Source organism: Microtus oregoni, unplaced genomic scaffold, assembly GCF_018167655.1.
Source record: "Microtus oregoni isolate MIOR12 unplaced genomic scaffold, Mior012 000011F_ref0000422, whole genome shotgun sequence".
NCBI lineage: Eukaryota > Metazoa > Chordata > Mammalia > Rodentia > Cricetidae > Microtus > Microtus oregoni.
Window position 1 is genome coordinate 12,219,484 of NW_024543070.1, and position 19,358 is coordinate 12,238,841.

Below are 19,358 nucleotides of genomic sequence, written 5' to 3' on the forward strand. Positions count from 1 at the left end.
ATTCCAAAAGTAAAAGTAGGACATTCAACAGATTTTCACAGAATTACCTTCACTGATTTAAGATTTTGATTTTAATTATTTATTTTTAATTTAATGTGTTGCATGTTTCTGTGTGTGAGCCTGTGCATATGCATGCAGTGCCCACAGAGCCAGAACAGGGTGTCAGTTCCCGGGAGCAACTATCAGCTGCTAGGAACCAACCTCAAGTCACCTTTTTTTTTTAAAAAAAAAAAAACAAAAGGTATTTATTTATTATGTATACAATATTCTCAATATTCTGTCTGTATGTCTGCAGGCCAGAAGAAGGCACCAGACCTCATCACAGATGGTTGTGAGCCACCATGTGGTTGAGGGAATTGAACTCAGGACCTTTGGAAGAGCAGGCAGTGCTCTTAACCACTGAACCATCTCTCCAGCCCAACTCAAGTCACCTTTAAGAGTCATTTCCCTAGTCCTCACTAGGTTCTTAATTATATCTAAAAGGAAAAATGAGAGTCACATGTGGTAGTACATGTCTTTAATGTTAGCATTTGGGAGCCTGAAGCAGCAGGACCATGAACTTCTAGAAGTCAGCCTGGGTACAGATCTCAAAAAATGGGTGGTGGTAATGGGGGTGGGAGGAGACTAATAAGGATAACTACCTAACAATAAGCACCTAAAAGTTAAAATTCTCTAATTTTTAGATAGCTCTAAATAAAAGAAAATTAACCAGCTAATTCCTAACTGAGCTATGGAAATTGGAAGTACACTTCCAATGTCATGCTTCTCCTGTTGAGAAAGAGACTATACCCCTTAATGGTAATGAATTTTTATGCCATTGAATGAAAGACTAAATAGACATGGAAATCACAGGAATGCATACCGGGCAATCATCTCCAGAACCACCAGACTGATTTAGCAAGTGAGGTGTATCACTCTGGTTAGTACTTGCATGTCCAAGACGGTGTTTAACAGGAACTTTGTTAAGAACATAGGCACCAGAGGTCTGTGGTTTGCCCATCATCTGCAAGTACAAAATAAACATCTACGTGATATAAGTTTAAAAACACACCCAAGAATGATTCAAATTTAAGATAAAAGTTAAAGTTGAAATAAGGGAATACTTCGATTATCTGTAAGATTGTACATTTTTGGGAATTATGAATATACAGATGGTCTTATTATCCATATTGTTTTGGATATCTAACACAGGTCCTAACTGTGAGGAGCTCAATAGTACAGCATGTATTGAGTGTGCACAAGTCCCTTGATTCAATCCTTAACTCCTAAAATACGTATTTCACAGTAACACACACACACACACACAAACTGTTGGTAACTTTAAAAAAAAATCTTCTCTTAAGTATACAATGTTTCAAAAACAGGTTTTTGTTTTGTTTTTATTTTTCCAGACAGGGTTTCTCTGTGGCTTTGGAGTGTGTCCTGGAACTAGCTCTTGTAGACCAGGCTGACCTTGAACTCACAGAGAACTGCCTGTCTCTGACTCCAAGTGCTGGGATAAAAGGTGTGCACCACTACTGCCTGGCAAAGATAGGTTTTTTAACAGTATAAACAGGGAAATAAAAAGATAATCTTTGGCTACATTTTTCACCATTCATTCAACATCTTGGACAAGTATTCACATTTGGGTCCGAATACCAAACAGAACACAAAGAAAAATATACGGTTTAGATGCTAAGGAGCAGGTTGAGACTATATACTGTAAGGAATATACATGTATATATTTTTCAATGTTATGAAATAGGAATTTGCTGTGTAGCATAGGCTGGCCTCAAACTCAGCAGCCTTCTGCCTCAGATGCCTGCTTGCTTTTGTTTTTTCATCAAATGCATTTACCCTAATGATAGTAACCTAGATGAAAATTATTACTATCAATATCTGAATGGCTCTAATGCACAAAACAGCTCTAGATTCAGAATTTAGTGGTAGATGTCACATATGCCTCGCTGTAGATACTTCTTAAGCATCAGATTTCAAAGGCTCCTATCTAGAGACCAATTCTGTTCTACAGGCAAAGCTAAACAAGTTAGACCTAGGCGAGTCATGCTGCTCTATTACAGAGCAGCTCTCTTAGCTTTAGAACACTGCAAAGTCCTCTGAAGCAGATTCCTGGGCATTTCCTAGAGGAATTGATTCAGGAGATGAGACGGCTGGGTAAAAGCTCAATTAGAGTTTAGATCCCCACAGCCACATAAAAGCCACCTATAATCCCAGTACTTAGGAAGAAACAGAGGATCCCCAGGAAAATGGTCAAAATTGGCAAGCTCATGATCCAGTGAGTCCCTGCCTCAGTAATAAAGCGGAGAGGATTGACAAAGACACATGGTGTCAAGTTTGGGCCTACGCCCACCCACATCACGCACCTACCCATGCCCACACCAAATAATTACTTAGTTAATAAAAGTAAGGATGGGTGAGATCTAAGAATCTGCACTTCTATAATAATGAGGTCTCAGAAAACCAGATGATGGTAGTTTATATATTAAACCATGAACAACTCTAATGTGAAAGGTGTCAGGGCTGTGAGTTGGAAAATACTGTCTGGGAAGTGAGACTAGAGTGTTAATTAGTAAATATGATTACCTTCTGGATACCTCCATGGACTGACGCGGGGGAAGACTGGGTTACCATCACCTGCTGCGGATGAAGATGCTGTGGCAGGCTATGGTGCTGCTGTGAAAGGTGACTCAGGGTGTGCTGCTGTTGCAGGAGGAGCTGTGCTGGGGACTGGAGTGCTGGTTGCTCATTGTTCTCTCTATGCCACAGGACTCGAATGAACCGATTGTTCAGCACTGCTTCTGTACTTGAAATGGCTTTTCTGGCCTCCTCATTGGTAAGGTATTGGATAAGTGCTGCTTCTGGATCACCCTTAAAAGCAACCTTTAAAGAAAATAATGGGAACAACTTAAACTTGGATAGTCGTTAAATACGCGTGGTCCAGTACTATGAACTAAATTATGTGCCTCCAAATCCTTATGAAGAAACCCTAGCCCTCAACAGAGAACAGGATTAGGGACAGATTCAGATTACATGGAGTATTGCATTTGTGATCATAACTATTTTAGTTAAGGTAGCCTTCTGAGAAGAGGAAGGGGTCTCCATGGCTCCTTTCTTTCCTCCTCCTCTCCTTCTATGCTATATGAAGACAGTGAGAAACCAGGTGTCTACAAGCTAAGAAGGCATCCCTCTGAAGCAAATGAGTACAAGTAGCATTAAATCCCCAGAGTTATAGGCAGTTGTGAGCCACCCAATCAGGATGCTGGAAACCAAACTCAGGTCCCCTGGAAGAGCAGTTCACGCTCTTTAATTGCAAACTGTCTCTCCTACATTAGAACAAATTTCTATTGTTTGTTTATTAAGGCTGTGGTAGTCAACATAGTGTCTGAGAAAACTGTTTTACATAGCCACCCAGTTCTTTTTCTAAATGCCATAAAGAATAATGACAGAGAACTTTTAAGAGAAAAAGGACACAAATTTAAGGACATGAAATTTTAAACTAACAGGTAAGTATACTCAATTAAATCATCACTTCTAATCACAAATTTATAAAGTCAAACTTCCAAAAAATTATACTGTCACTACAATTGATCTGATCTTGGATAATATGTCAAAAATCACAGCTTCTTAGATAATAATGGGAGGGAGTGGTTCATTTGTTCAGACCAAGACCTCTGGACAACAACAACAACAATAAAAACAACAGCAACTAGTTCAGTTTTCAGGAAGGAGCTACGGAAAAGAATCAAATGAATCCTCAAGAACAAATCCAACTAAATAATTCCATTATATACACATACACTGAATATAGAATAGAATACACTGATATATAAAAAAACACATCACTTTGCAAAGATGTCAAAATTACCACTGACTCTAATGAAGAACTGCAGGTAATACTTTCTAAGACTCACAGCACACATGCATTCTGTAATTGATAAAGCCAATTTACCTGGATATTAACTATGGTTCCAAATTTGCTGAAGTGTTCGTTGAGCTTGGTAATGTTGTTCAATTCCTGGGGGATTTTTTTCACTTCTAATTTTGTGTTTGTATACTGATTCTTCCGCAAGAACCCTGGTTTACTTTGATTGTTGTTCCCTTGCCTGAAACAAGCATTGATAAATCTTGGTTAATTCTCCCACCCTCTTCTCCCTCCCACCCCCCGTCCTCAGCTTTTTTGATACAGGGTTTCTCTGTATAGCTCTGGCCATCCTAGAACTCGCTATGTACACCAGGCTGGCCCTGAACCCTGAGATTTGCCTGTTTCTGCCTTTCAAGTGCTAGGACTAAAGATAAGTACCACCATTCCCAACAAAGGTTAATGATAATTTTAACTACTTTATTAACAAATGAAACAATACAAGCATCAATTACATATTTCAAATAAGCCAAACCATCTTACTTTCCCAGCCAAGGCTTCTTTGTAAGTGGTCCTTCCAAACCACTAATAGCTCTCTTTCGACTCTCTGGTTCCAGGACTACTCTGGTGATGTTGCTATTAATTGAAACAGGAACTGGTGGTTCAGTCTGGATGACAATATTAGCAGCTGTTGAAAACAAAAATTTCCATTACTATATTTTAGGGAAACATCAAATGACTGGGTTATTTAGTCTAAAGCTAAAAGGCCCTGTGGACAGCATTCATTTACTACCATTTTCTATTTTTGTTTTGTTTGAAGAAAAAGATCACTGATCTCCTACGTCAGTTTTCCAAAGGCTGGTTTTAGGAGCATGCACAACTGTGTCTAGTTTACCACTTTCTTCTTAGAAATATCTATCAGCAAAAAAACCTACAAATTACTCTTTACATTCAAAAAGTTAAAATGCAAGCTTAAAACCTCAAAGGCAATCCAGTGTGATGATTAACTCAAGCATAGATCATCAAAGAATGAAAAAAGTTATTGGAAAAAGCAAGACATTTATTTTATATATGTTACCATAATTTTACTTACTTTTTTATAATATAAATATATAATAATCACTGTCTTTGACAAGGGATCAAATAGTACTAGAGATGTTATATACCTCCTGTCATTATCCAACAAGATGTTGACATCATAAAGAATCATGATTTTCTTTCTTTCTTTCTTGGTTTTTCGAGACAGGGTTTCTCAGTAGCTATGGAGCCAGTCCTGGAACTTGCTTTGTAGACCAAGCTGGCCTCAGACTCACAGAGATCCACCTGCCTCTGCCTCCTGAGTGGTGGAATTAAAGGCATGTGCCACCACCACCCGGTATGATTTTCTTATATGAAATATTACCATATTATTTTGTTTTCTTTTTTGTTTAATGATTTATTTTTATTTTATGTGTGCTGGTGTTTTGCCAACATGTACGTCTGTGTGAGGGGGCTGGATCCCCTAGAGAGTTGTGGGCTGCCATGTGGGTGCTAGGAATTGAATCCAGGTCCTCTGGAAGAGCAGCCAGTGTTCTTAACCTTTGAGCCATCTCTACAACCCATTTTTGTTGTTTTGAGATTAGGTCTTATTCCATAGCACAGGCTGGCCTGGAATTCAAGTAATTCTCTGCCTCAGCCTGCTCGGCACTCACTAGGATTATAGACACCATGCCCAGCTCTGTGTTTATATAGGACCCTATTTTATCTTAGATATAAGTTAACATTTTAGCGAGGAAGGGAAAGAACCCACATTATAAGTATATGCTTTTATTTAATCTTAGCTTGATTTGTGCAGCACCTTGAGACAGGGTCTGACTTTGTAGCCCTGTTTGGCACATAATTTACTACGTAACTAGGCTGGCCTACAACTCACAGAGATCTATCTGTCTCTGCCTCCTGAGTGTTGGGATTAAAAGTGTGTACCACCACAACTGCCATAGCTTGATTTTTTAAAGGTTTATATCTTAAAAACTTTGAAGCAGGTCCTGATAGATTTAATTTTAGGGGTTTTGTTTTTAGACAGGGTCTATGTGGCCCAGGTTGGCATTGAACCTGCTATGTAGGTAAAGATAATCTTCAGCCCTGGTCCTCCTGCCTCCACACAGATAAAAAATATGTGCCACTGGGCCTGAGTATATAGCTATAATCTTAAGAAGTTAATTGATAAAATGCTAATTTACTTACAGTGTTTAGACTTATAACATTAATGGTTTGAAGCTACACCACTCAAAATAGAAAATAAACCTTTGATCAGTTCTTTGAGGGAAAGGGACCAGTCATCTCACCTTCTTGCATGTAAACTCTAGCACTGTGCCTAGCACACAGTTAAAATGGTCTGAAGTCCTATCTAAAAAAGCAACTAAAAAGTATTACTATTTTCTGTGTCTAAAAAGAAATGGCTCAGTGGTTAAGAGCACTGACTGCTCTTCCAGAGGTCCTCAGTTCAATTCCCAATAACTACATGATGGTTCACAATCATCTGTAATGAGACCTGGTGCTCTCTTCTGCCCTGCAGGCATACATGCTGACAGAACACTGCAATATATATATAAAACATGAGGGCCTGCTTGTTGGGGTTTCTGTCCTGCCTGGTCCCACAGTTGTTAGGTCTCAAAGAATCACACAGAAGGTCTACATAAGTTATAAAACTGATTGACCCATTAGCTCAGGCTTCTTATTAACTCTTATAACTTATTTAGCCCATTATTCTAGTATATGCTAGCCACATGGCAGGGCAGGTCACATCTTCCTTCTTCAGTGTCTGGACAGGACTGAGGAGGAAAGGGCTTCCTCCTTCCCAGAATTCTCCTGTTCTCATTGCCCCACCTCTATTTCCTGTCTGGTTGCCCCATCTATACTTCCTGCCTAGCTACTGGCCAATCAGCAATCAGCATTTATTTAAAACATAATTGACAGAATACAGAACTGTCCCACACCATACATATACATATATATGTTCTAACTATACCACTAAAATTTAGAAGTGAAATTGTTATAAAACTATTGAAATGATTACAAAGCATCTTTAAAAAGTATAAGGAGTCTGATTTCCTCAAGTGAGACCAGAAACACAAATTATTAGCTACATTGATAAACTGATGCATAATGTGTATCACCAGAAAAAGGCATTCTTACCTCTTGGATTTGTATCCATATCTCCAGATGTAAGGCCAATCAGGTTGGGACGCTGTGTCTGTGCTCTTGAAAAGAATTGTCTATACTGTGATCTGCCAGAACTGGTGATACTAGGAGCTTCAGGGTTATAACCATCAGGTTCATATGTATCTGAAAAAAAAAAAACAAAAAAACCCACTTAGATAATCAGAGAGTGCTTGAATTATTCCCTTGTTACTAAAAATAGTTATTCAAGTTATGTGTTCTTCAAAAAATATAATTCTAGGGCTGGAGAGATGGCTCAGTGGTTAAGAGCATTGCGTGCTCTTCCAAAGGTCCTGAGTTCAATTCCCGGCAACCACATGGTGGCTCACAATCATCTGTAATGAGGTCTGGCCTGCAGACATACACACAGACAGAATATTGTATACATAATAAATAAATATTAAATATATATATAATTCTATCATCTGCATACGCTTCTCTTTGAGTTCTATCGGACATTCCTTTTAGGAGTAAAAGTAAACAGTACTACTACTACAAGCATACAGACATTCAAATGCAAACAGTGTTTACTCTCAATCCATTCAGCAATGTCTATCCTGTATACTATCACTTAATCTAATAACAATACATATTTTCATCACCAATTTTTACATACATTAACACATTATTCAGATTGTTGTGTCTCAATTTCTAGATATTTCTGTAATCAACAAAAAATAATTTTTTTAGATAAAGAAATAATAACTTGTTTCCTATCCAAAGCGTATTTCAAATAAAAAGGCTAGGTATTTATAATTATCTTAATACCACCCTATTATTCACCAATGTATTTTCTTTATATTTCTCATACTTTTTCTGAAACAAAAAAATCACTTTGAAAATTCTAACTCCAAGTAACTATTTTATTAGTATTAAAAGCAATTCTGAAAAGAATGACAGAAACCCCAAATGGCACATAACCTATTCATATTCTACATCAAATCAGAGTAAAACAGACTGAAGACACTGTTTTTCATGGTTATGATTCAGAAGCTCTTGTGTTTCTTCCCTTTTTTTCATAATGGAAAATATATTTAATGATTCATATAAAGTTCAAGCTACAAGATCAATCTCATTCAGATCTTTACTAATGGTTGCCACTTATATGGTACAAAATGTAGGCTCACAAATGATCTACTTGCTGGAGAGATAGCTCAGTGGTTAAGAGAACATGCTACTTTTGCAGAAGACCCAAACTGGGTTCTCAGCACCCACATTTGGTTCACAACCACCAGTGAACAACCCCATATCCACAGGATCCAACACCCTCTTCTGGATGGGGTGGGCACCTGTACTCACATACATACACCCACACCCAGACTTACACACACAGTTAAAAGTAGTAAAATAAGTGAGGTGTGGAAGCAACACCTTTAATATCTGCACTTGGGAGGCAGGCACAAGTGGATCTTTGTGAGTTTGAAGCTAGCCTGATTGACATGGCTAAGTTCCAAGCCAGCAAGACTGATATAGTGAGACTGTCTCAAATAAAATAAAATAAATTCTTAAAACAAACAATCCCCCTTAGGAATTTCCAGATTTCTAAAAGTATAAATCTTTAGCCACTGTCTAAATAAGTTAAATCTCTCTCACCCTCTTAGAGCAAAGCTTGCCCTGAGTACTGTATTTCCCCCAATTTTCAGTTCCATGAGCATATTCTCTCTGCACAAAACACCAACTTCAAGTTTAGAACAATTAAATGACACTGAGGAACAACCAACTGAGACATAGGCCACCAAAACTAAAACTGCTGGTCAATACTTCTTCACATCCACATATTCCCTCACTTTCTTTTCTTCCACTTTTTAAGACAGTTCATGGCGTGGTATAGAACGTCAACAGATTAAATATTGATTCTCTGTAACAAAATGATGATTTTGAAAATTAGTCACCACTGAGGTCTATAGTCCCTCCTCAGAATAGAATGGCTAAGGAAAGTTAATAAATTATTGTAATAATGATGTTCCTATTATAGGATTTACACTCATTCTCAATGCTTCTATTCAGCCTACAGTTTCCTAATGATGACCTAATAGAACCAAACTCTCTGTCAGAGCATTCTTGGACGTCATACTGATTTTGTCAGCTCCTGCTCTGAGTCCTTCCCTTTTTTTTCCCATGTACACACATGAATGTGAAGACAGAGGTCAATGCATGGTGTTTTCCTCAATCCCTCACCATCTTATTTCCTGAGATAAAGTCTCTCATTGATATTTAACTACAGTGGCTGGCCAGCAAACCCCAGGAAGTTCTCTCAACTCAGCCTCTGATGCCAGAATGATAGACATATGTCATCATGCCCAGATTTTTATGTGGGTGCTGGAGATTCAAATTTAGTTCTTCACAATTTAGGGGCAAGGATTATGCTGAATGATCCATGCCCTTAATTTTTTTGTTCATTTGTCAACTAGACAGAATTATTACTTATCAAGAGAAACGAGTTCTTTAATGGAGTATAGCTTAAAAGCAGGTCTATCTATTTTTTTAATTTAAGTATGTTAAATATCTGAGTAATAGTTTGAGGACGATATGTAAAATAACAAATTCCACAGATTCCACAGTTATGCTGTCCTGGCTAGTTTTATGTCAACAAGCTAGAGTTATCTGAAAGGAGAGAACTTCAATTGGGAAAATGCCTCCTTAAGTTCCAGCTGTAAGGCATTTTTTTAAATCAGTGATTGATGGGTAGGGCCCAGACCATTGTGGGTGGTAGTACTATCCTTGGGCTGGTGGTCCTGGCTTCTATAAGCAAGGTTGAGCAAGCCATGAGGAGCAAACCAGTATCCTCCATTGCCTCTACATCAACTCCTGCCTCCAGGTTCCTGCCCTGTTCCTTTGACGATAAACTGTGATGTGGAAGCATAAGCCAAATAAAATAAACCCTTTCCTCCCCAAGTTTCTTGGGTCGTGGTGTTTCATCACAGCAATGGTAACCCTCCTAAGACACATGCCAACTTTAAAAATTAACAAAATAAACACTACTTCAACATTTAAGCAAATCAACAAAGTACGGTTCAAAGTTTTCAATCATTGTCTAGCATGAACAGAAACTCTCCCACAGTTGAGGCTATATAAATGTTTGAAATTTACACAATCAAATGACCTACCTAGTTCTATGACCACTGTGTACACAGAACCCCAATACATGCAATGGTTCTACAGTCAGATCAGGCATGGTAGCACACAACTGCAAACCTATAACAGCTGATTCCATGTTCAAGGCTAACTTGGGCTATATAGTAACCCTCTTTTGTTTTTAAAAACCCTTTAGTTAGTTCTGAACTAACTAAAGGAAAAGTGAGAATCTAAAGGCAAAGTGAGGAAATCGAATTTAAATAGAGAGACTAACAAGATACCAACAAAGTATAGCACAGATCTTCAAAACACATATCAATAGGGCGAAATAATTTTCAAAATTATTAGTCATCATGATCAATCTATCCAAATGGAGTAGAAGGGAAAAAACTATGTTTATCCACGAGCAGCAAGAAACCTGAACTTTTGTTTTATTTCAAAGAATAATTACCCTAGTTTTTCTTGTAATATGTAAGTAATTAAGTAGAAAATACACAAGCAGATACCATCTTCCTATCTACCTTAAGGAAGATGTGACTGTTACCAAGGCACTGAATGTAAATATACAGGACAACAGAGATGACGGACACACACAGAGGGCCTAATCATCAACAACCACTAGGGACAAACCACAGAAGCAGAGAAACAAAGAACACTCTACCCAAGACCTTAAAGGGAACTTTAGACAGGTCAGATTCCCAGGTCATCTGATATGTTAGGCTGACCAGTTTCAGGTATGAAAGATCAGTGAGGTGGATGGCCATCTGAAGCAAAGCTTACCTGGGACCAGAGGGGTGGGGCTGGAGACTGAGGTATGATACCCAATGGAGGATCCCATGAGGTTTCGAGGTGGCACCAAACGAGCTGCCAACAGAGGAGGCGGTGTCCCCAACTGAAGTCGCTCAGATGCAGCAGCACCATGTTCACGAGAATACATGGGCTGTCCTACAGAGGAAAGAATAGGAGGGCAGCTGGGATTGAAAGTCACAAGCTTGCTTTTCTGAGGCAGTGATGTACTTCCTGACACTGTGAGCCAAGAACAGAGAAATTACAACAACAAGAACAGTAGTGAGAAAGACATTATTGAGATTCTAACTCAAGAAAGCACAGACATGCAACTGGCTCAGATGCCTCAAGGTACAAAGAAGCTAGCATTGTGCAATCTGCCTTTCAGAATATTCTCTTTCTCCTCCTTCTCTCTTGAAAGAGGTTTGCTTGCCTCAAAGTTACTATATAGCTGAGGCTAACATTGAACTCCTGATCCTATTGCCTCCATAGCCCAACTTCTGGAAATGCAGGTATACAACACCATACCTGGCTTTCTATTATTTTGAATCATAAATGGAGTAAATGTACGCTATTTTATCTAAAGATGAACAATGAACCATCAAGTTACAGAAAGGCACCTTGAGCTATAGTTCGCAAAGAATGTGATATTAATGAGCTGTGCAGATATAAAGGTTGTCATGCACATGCCCCTCTAATCACAAAAATGGCAACTCTGCACAAAATATACTACTCCCATATCTGAAAGCAGGAAAAGAATAATAAGAAATACAAAACAAACTACCATACCCATAGCCTCAAAAAGAGTAAGTATTCACTAGAAGAAAATTCAAAAGGTAGTGAAAATTTGTTAATCACCAGAGTGGATGATAAGAAAAAAAAAACATGAAGAAAAATGCAAACAGACCAAATATAGATATAGTAAATGACTTTGGCTTTTAGGCGCCATGTTTCAAAATAAAGTACACGGAGGGACACAGACACACATGCATGCACACACATGTATATACATATATAGACATAAATTCTACACAACGGGATTGGAAAAATCCAAAGTATCACAGAGTAAAACCTTCCTTTGGTTTCTATTTAGTATCATTCCCTGACAGCAACATATGAAACATAAATTTGTAGAATTTAGTTAATACTTTATACCACAAAGTCAGACATTCACTGTAACATAAGACATAATGAAGCAAGGTTAGAAAATTTTTAATATGTGATTAAAGTCTTTATAAGTTGTACAGTTCCTTTAGATTTTTAACACATGCAGGTAAGACAGACCCCAACGCAATCACTTGATTTCATAGTAGAAAGATGCTAACATCTTCCATCTTCTCTGTCCACAGGCATGGAGAAAAGGAGATGACAAACCTCACTGTAAAGCCAATGATTGAACTACATACTGAACACCAGACCTTTCAAGATTTGTTTTAAAAGAATGAATCACTACATTGCAACAGCAATTCAATATATCCTCAATCATCTGAAAATAGTCCTAATCATGTCCTACAGCAGAATTCTCTGTGACAAATAATCAAGAGGCACAATGCTCAAGAGAAAACAAAAGAAATGTAATGCCAATCTGTATGATGGCTTTAAATGTGTGATTCAGCACAAATTGGCCTACTATATATAACTAGTAACTAGACTAAAGGGCAAGCTTGCACAATCTCTACTGTTAAAATCACAGAAAACATGCAATTCAAACATTACGAAAGGAGGCTGTGAGTTGGTTAGATACATGTCTGGTGTCTATGGAAGCCAGAAAAAGGTGTGCATACTCTGGAGTCACGGACAGTTGTGAGCTGCCATGTGGGTGCTCAAAGAATATCAATGTTCTTAATCAAGAAGCCATCTCTCCAGCCCCTCAAATTTTCCAATACACAAACATTAAAATCAACTAAATAGAAATTGAAAATCTATTACTAAAAATTATTATATTCTCCAATTTTTATATATGTTTTATATTTACTCATTCCTGTGAATGTTCATGTGTGCATTGTGTGTGTTGTGGGAGGATCCAGACAACAACCTTGGGTGTCAGTCCTTACTTTTTCACCTTGTTTATTAGTACAGGGTCTTATGCTATGCTCCCACTGTTCTCAAGAGTCTAGTGAATTACCTCTCTTCTTACTGCAGGAGCATACACTGCTTGAACTGTGCTACCACATCTGGCTTTACCTGTTCAGGTAGTCTGCCAGTTTTCACAGTTGTACATTGAATACTTTATTCATTTGAGCACCTCCCCAAGCAACTCCAATTTTCAGCTTTTTTACAGGTGATTCCCACTGTAAACCAATGTACTAATAATGATTTGATCACAAAATTTATCACAGCTATTTATTTGTGTGTTTGTATGTGTGTATGTGCAAATGTGTATTGGTTAACGTACATTGGCTTTCTCTTCCTATTCAATGTATGGATCTTGAGAATCAAACTTAAGTCACCAGGCTTGTAGACAGGCATTTCACCTTTACCCATTGAGCCATCTCATCTGGTTCCAAAAATTCTGTTTTAAATGCTTAGATGCTTATCAGACACCATATCTTGAGAGTTTTACTTTTTTTCTATAAACTGTATGTGTAGTATATGTTCATGTGGGCATATGCATATGAAGTCAAGGACACCAACGTCTTTCTATATTACTTTGCTTTCTACTTTTTTCCTTTTGAAAAATGAGATGGGTTCTCATGTGTGTCTAGTTGGCTGCCAATGTACTATATAAACGAGGATGGCCTTGATTTTCTGATGCTCATGCCTTTACTTCACAAGTGCACAGATTACAGGCATGTGCCACCATTCCTGGTTTTATGTGGTACTGAGCCTGCAGATCAGGGCTTCATGCACTGTAGATAAGCATTCTACTAACTGAGCTACATCCCCATCCTTCCTCTTATTTTTGAGACAGGGTCTTTCACCGAACCTGTAATGAATTCCAGGAATATGGCCATCTATCTCCTCCCCTGCAGCACTAGAGCTCCAGGCACTCACTGCTATGCTGACTCATACATGATATCAGGGACCCAAATCCTCAGGCTTGCACAATACTTACTTCACTAAACTGTCTCCCCTGTTCCTCCCTATATATTTAAGAATCAAATTATAGGCTTTTAAGAAAGGAAGAAATTTTACAAAGTTGCTTTAATGACACAGTTGTGACTTAACATATATATATATATATATATATATATATATATATATATATATATATATATTGTTTTTTCAAGACAGAGTTTCTCTGTGTAGCTTTGGTGCCTGTCCTGGAACTAGCTCTTGAAACCAGGCTAGCCTCAAACTCACAGAGATCTGCCTGCCTCTGCCTCCACCTCCCAAGTCCTGGGATTAAAGGCGTGTGCCACCACTGCCCAGCTCAATATTAACATTTTATTTGTCAACAAATCAATTCTCTTTATAAACACTGATACAGCATCTAAGACTATAAAGTAGTAAACCAGAAATATCAATGCGAAATTATCGCATTTACTAGTTTAGTAACAAAAATGGTAATTATTAAAAGGATTGCTTTTATTCTTAGATTTTTATCTTTTGTGTATTAAATTTTGGGGGTTGTGTTTTGTTTTGTTTGAGACACGGTTTCTCCTGGCTGTCTTGAAACACACTCTGTAGACCAGGCTGGCGTGAAACTCAGAGAACCACCTACCTCTGTCTCCTGAGTGCTGGGATTAAAAAAGAAGTGCAAAATCACCACCTGGCTTAAAGTGTATTTTTAAGATTATAATGATACTAGATATTTTCCTATGCAGTCCTCTATTCTGACAAAGAATCTGACAATTGTATTTGTCCTAATAGTCTTAGGACTGGAAAAAATGTTTGGAATTTTGTTCTAAAATATTATACTCTTTCTTTTAAAGACATGAGCTAAGTCATCTGAAATCTGTTACCTTACACGTCTTCACTCCCTAGCATCTACCACGATGCCTGGCACATGTAAGCACTGAACAAATAATTTATGAATTTGTGAATATTAATTAAGATAGGTCACTGGGATTACTGGCAACTGCTAAATTTTTAAAAATTAATGGCACCTGAATATGGTGTTTTAATTCCAGAACTTAGGAGGCAGGAGCAAGTAGATCTCTGAGTTCAAGGACAGTTTGGTCTACATAGTGAGTTCCAGAAGAGCCAGGTATATGTAGAAAAACCCTGTCTCAGTAACACCAAACAGAGTATTTACTGCGTATGTCATAATGTACAATTTGGTATAACAACAAATGAATAACTGCCAGAGTTTTTTTAAAGCAGAATTTTTACTGTGACTCAACACTAAATTTAACAATATAAAAGTATGCCATAGACTGCAATAAATTTAGGTTTTAAGAACAAAAGTCACTTTTAACTGTTAAGAGCTGACTAACAGAAATGCTAAAGAGTTAACCGGCACACTGGTCACTACTGAAGCTGGATAAAAGGTACAGGGCCCTTTGCTATACTGCACATACCTGAGGTTGTTCTAATATTTCTTCATTTTTATGTCTATTGTTATTTCCCATAAGTTAAAACACTGATAGCAACAACAAAACAAAGCTGTACTGTTAAGAAGTTAAAAATCAGGAGACTATGAGAAAAATCAGAAGACCAGGAGAAAATGTCAGATAAATTTCTGATTTATATTCATAAATGGAAAATCAAACAGACCTATATTTAAGTACGCACTACTATGAAACAAATGCTTACATGTTAAGTAAGAATGCGAAACAGGAGATGAGTATTTCTCAACTACTTAGACTTGAACCTTGAAGCAGAAGAGAAAGCACATATGCATCAGGAAAGAAGAAAGGGCAAGTTGAGTCACAGCAGGAGCATGGTCACTATTCAAGCTGGAAAAAGATTAGGGAAGAAGAAGTAAATCAGGAGTCTCTGACGATTCATTAGCTAACCAATGAAGAGTTCTCATGACAAAGCCTGAGGGGTATTCACTCAACATTATGTGCTATACCTTGGCGAAGGGGCCTAAAGAAGCATAATGGTGTCCAAGGATCCAAATGCGCAGCAAGCCAAATGTGAATAAAAGGAGAGGTTCTGGTGGAAATATAGTGAAGGAAAAACTTCAAAGGATCTTGATGAATGAGGTTTTTTAAAAAGCAAAGCAAGGTTGGGGCTTCCTTGCATGCTAGAGACCCATGCAAGCCTACTATCATTTATGAGGGGTGGGGTAGCAATGTGTCAGTCATACGACAATGTCAACATGAGTGCTTGGATATTGTACCCAACAACAAAGACAAGAGTAAAGGCCGAGATTTAAGTGTAGGCTTTATTCTGAGAGGTTGAAATCTGACAAGAAAATAGTAACTACATAGAATATAATTAATCCTTTACAGGTTACTAGATGCCAAAGACATGTTAGATGCCTTACAGGAATATAAATTCATTTTTCTTCAGAAGAAGAAATGAAATAACATTAGTTTCACTTAAGTACAAAAGTGAATTAACTTGGCCTACATGAAGAAGAGAGAAGATGAGAGAAAAGGAGAAAAGCACCAGGATCTTAAACTAGGCCCAACTACTTTACGTGCTTGCCTCTGCAACATGGAAGAAATGAGGAAACATTTCCAAGGTAAAGCAAATTTATAAGCATGGATATACCAAAAAACAAACATACCATCACTTCTGTAAAGGAAAGCTCATATTCTGACAATGTAAAACAACCACTTTTTTGATTGCTTTTGGTTTTTTGAGACAGTGGCTCGAGTCGCCCATGGCAGCCTCATACTTGCTATGTGGCTGAGATTGGCCATGAACTCTTGATCCTCCTGCCTCTACCTCCCAAGTGCTGGGATTTATAGGAGTACTCCATCATGCCTGGCTTAATTAACTTTTAAAATATATTTCTAAAAGACACCTTTAAAAATTACATATATTTATGTACATATGTATGTGTGTATATATATCAAGCCAGGTTGGGTAATCCCAGCACTCAGGAGACAAGGGCAGGCGGATCTCTGAGTTCGAGGCAGTCTGGTCTAGAGGACCAGTTCTAAGACAGCCAAGACTACACAGAGAAATCTTGTCTTGAAAAAATAAACAAAATCAACCAGGCACTTGATTTTTTAAAAGGTATAAATCAAAGGAAACAATTTAAAATTAAACACAAATATTTAAATGTGCTAAAACACTAATTTATGTTTTCTATCTTCACTTCAACTATTAGACATATTTTACCTGATTCTTGTACACTTCTTAGAAGACAGGCGACATGTTTTAGACATTAGCAAAAGTACAATGCTGTGACTGAAGCAGTCATTATGAAGAGACTCTATACTGCCAATGTACAGCAGCAGAGGGCTCCTTGCTTCTCCCCACCCAGCACACAAAATTAAAATACAGCCATGACATAGTTGCTTTGTGCTTGCTATGCATCCCACAATAATAAGCTTTCTTCTCCCCCACCACCTTGAGACAGGGTTTCTCTGTGTAACAGCTCTGACTGTCTTAGAACTCCTACACAGACTGGACTGGCCGTGAACTCAGAGATCCACCTGCATCTGCCTCCCAAGTGCTGGGATTAAAGATGTGTGCCACCACTGCCCAGCAAGAATAGCAATTTTGGTGTATCACACAGTGCCACAATGCATGTGTGGAGATCAGAGGACAACTTGAAAAGAGTCCCTTTTCTCCTTCCACCATGTAGGACCCAGGGATCAAACTCAGGTTCTGAGGTTTGATGGCAACTGCCTTTTATCCACCATCTTGACAACCCATCAAAAACACATTTTGGTTCAGTTTATCTCCCTCCAAGTCCCCAGACTGCCCTAGACATCATGCGAACACCAGGTCAGGTAGAAATGACACCACAGAGTTGCAGCCAAAACCACAAGACCCCAGCCTTAAACCAGAATTGTATGACTGGATGGAAAGCTACACTCAGCAGCTCACGGTAAGGTACTGGAATTGTACATGGCCCAGTCTGGACTGCCATCCTTTACAGGCTGCATTCCTAGAAGCTACACACAAGAGTCTTCATCAGAACACAGAAAAATACCCTGCCCCTGTCCTACTAGGCCCAAAAGCCATAACTGCAGGTGACACTCCACTTACTGTCCATCATCTTCATGTGTATGAAAAACTGATGTGTTTAATTAAAAAAAAAAAACTAAGAATTTCTTGAAGTGACATTTACTTACTTTCTGATACTGTATAAAGGAGGTTCTGGGGTAAAGGAGGAGGTAGTCTTGCTCCCACTGGTGCAAGATTGGGCACTGCACTTGTCCCAGGCTGGTCACGGCTGTTTATTAAGCTTGACTGTGAAATGGGAGGTCCTATAGAATACCAAGAAAAATAACAAGTACATGATAAATAATTACTAGTAAGAGCATGATACTAATACTAATTTATTCAAACTTAACAATCCTGATGACAGGGCTGGAGAGATGGCTCAGTGGTTAAGAGCATTGCCTGCTCTTCCAAAGGTCCTGAGTTCAATTCCCAGCAACCACATGGTGGCTCACAACCATCTGTAAAGAGGTCTGGCGCCCTCTTCTGGCCTTCAGGCATACAGACAGAATATTGTATACATAATAAATAAATAAACAAACAAATAAATATTTAAAAAAACAAAAAAAAACCAATCCTGATGACAGTCTTAGTTCTCCAACAGGCAAGGCTTATCACAAATGAAGGAAAGCAGGAGTAGGTGTCACTGCAGGCAGACATGAGGATGGCAGAAAGGACGTAAGGAACAGTAGATGGCTTAAGCATTAAGTGAGCAATAAACATACTTATGAATTTGCAGTTGTGAATACAATGGAAAAAGATACAGTGAGGCTGGGCCATGGTTGCTTGCGCCTTTAATTCCAGCACTTGAGAGGCAGAGACAAGCAGACCTCTGTGAGTTCAAGGCCAGTCTGGCCTACATAGGAGTTCCAGGCCAGCCAGAATTATACAGAGATTCTGTCACCAAAAGAAATAAAAATTAAAAAAAAAATTTTTTTTTAAAGTGAAGGGTTAGGTTGGAGATATAGTTCAGATGATGGAGTGCTTGCTTAACAGGAACAAAACTTTGATTTGAAGCCCAGCATAATGACATGTAATTGTCTGTAATTGCAAGTGGAGGCAGATCAGAAGTTTAAGATCCCCATTTCTAAAATAGGGGATTAAGGATTGTAAGGATGTATGTAGCTCAGTGGCCGTGTGCTATGGGACAATGGACTTTTATCCTCTCAATTTTGATTGGCCAGTAGCCAGACAGGAAGTAGAGACAGGGCAACGAGAATGCTGAGAAGAGGGAGTGCAGTCTGCAGTCTTGATCCAGATGCAGAAGAAGCAAGATGTGACTACCTCGCCGAATAAGGTACCAAGCCATGTTGCTAACACAGACAAGAATTATGGGCTAATATAAGTTATAAGAGTTAATAGGCCTGCGATACTAGGCCAATCAGTTTATAATTAATGTAGACCTCTGTGTGATTTCTTTGGGACT

General features: G+C 38.3%; 1 protein-coding gene across 2 annotated transcripts in view; it reads right to left on the reverse strand.

Moving 5' to 3' along the window:
* LOC121453334 (RNA-binding protein 27) overlaps positions 1-19,358 on the reverse strand; it is a 72,840-nt gene that overhangs the window by 16,140 nt on the left and 37,342 nt on the right. Inside the window, exons 8-14 of one of the 2 annotated variants that reach the window (XM_041660026.1) lie at positions 18,064-18,198; positions 10,913-11,077; positions 7,034-7,183; positions 4,403-4,547; positions 3,950-4,103; positions 2,584-2,880; positions 863-1,003 (exon numbers count right to left, since the gene is read on the reverse strand). In XM_041660026.1, the coding sequence (XP_041515960.1) occupies positions 863-1,003; positions 2,584-2,880; positions 3,950-4,103; positions 4,403-4,547; positions 7,034-7,183; positions 10,913-11,077; positions 18,064-18,198 (1,187 nt within the window). The remainder of the gene's footprint in view (positions 1-862; positions 1,004-2,583; positions 2,881-3,949; positions 4,104-4,402; positions 4,548-7,033; positions 7,184-10,912; positions 11,078-18,063; positions 18,199-19,358) is intronic. The other variant, XM_041660027.1, reaches the window with a different exon arrangement.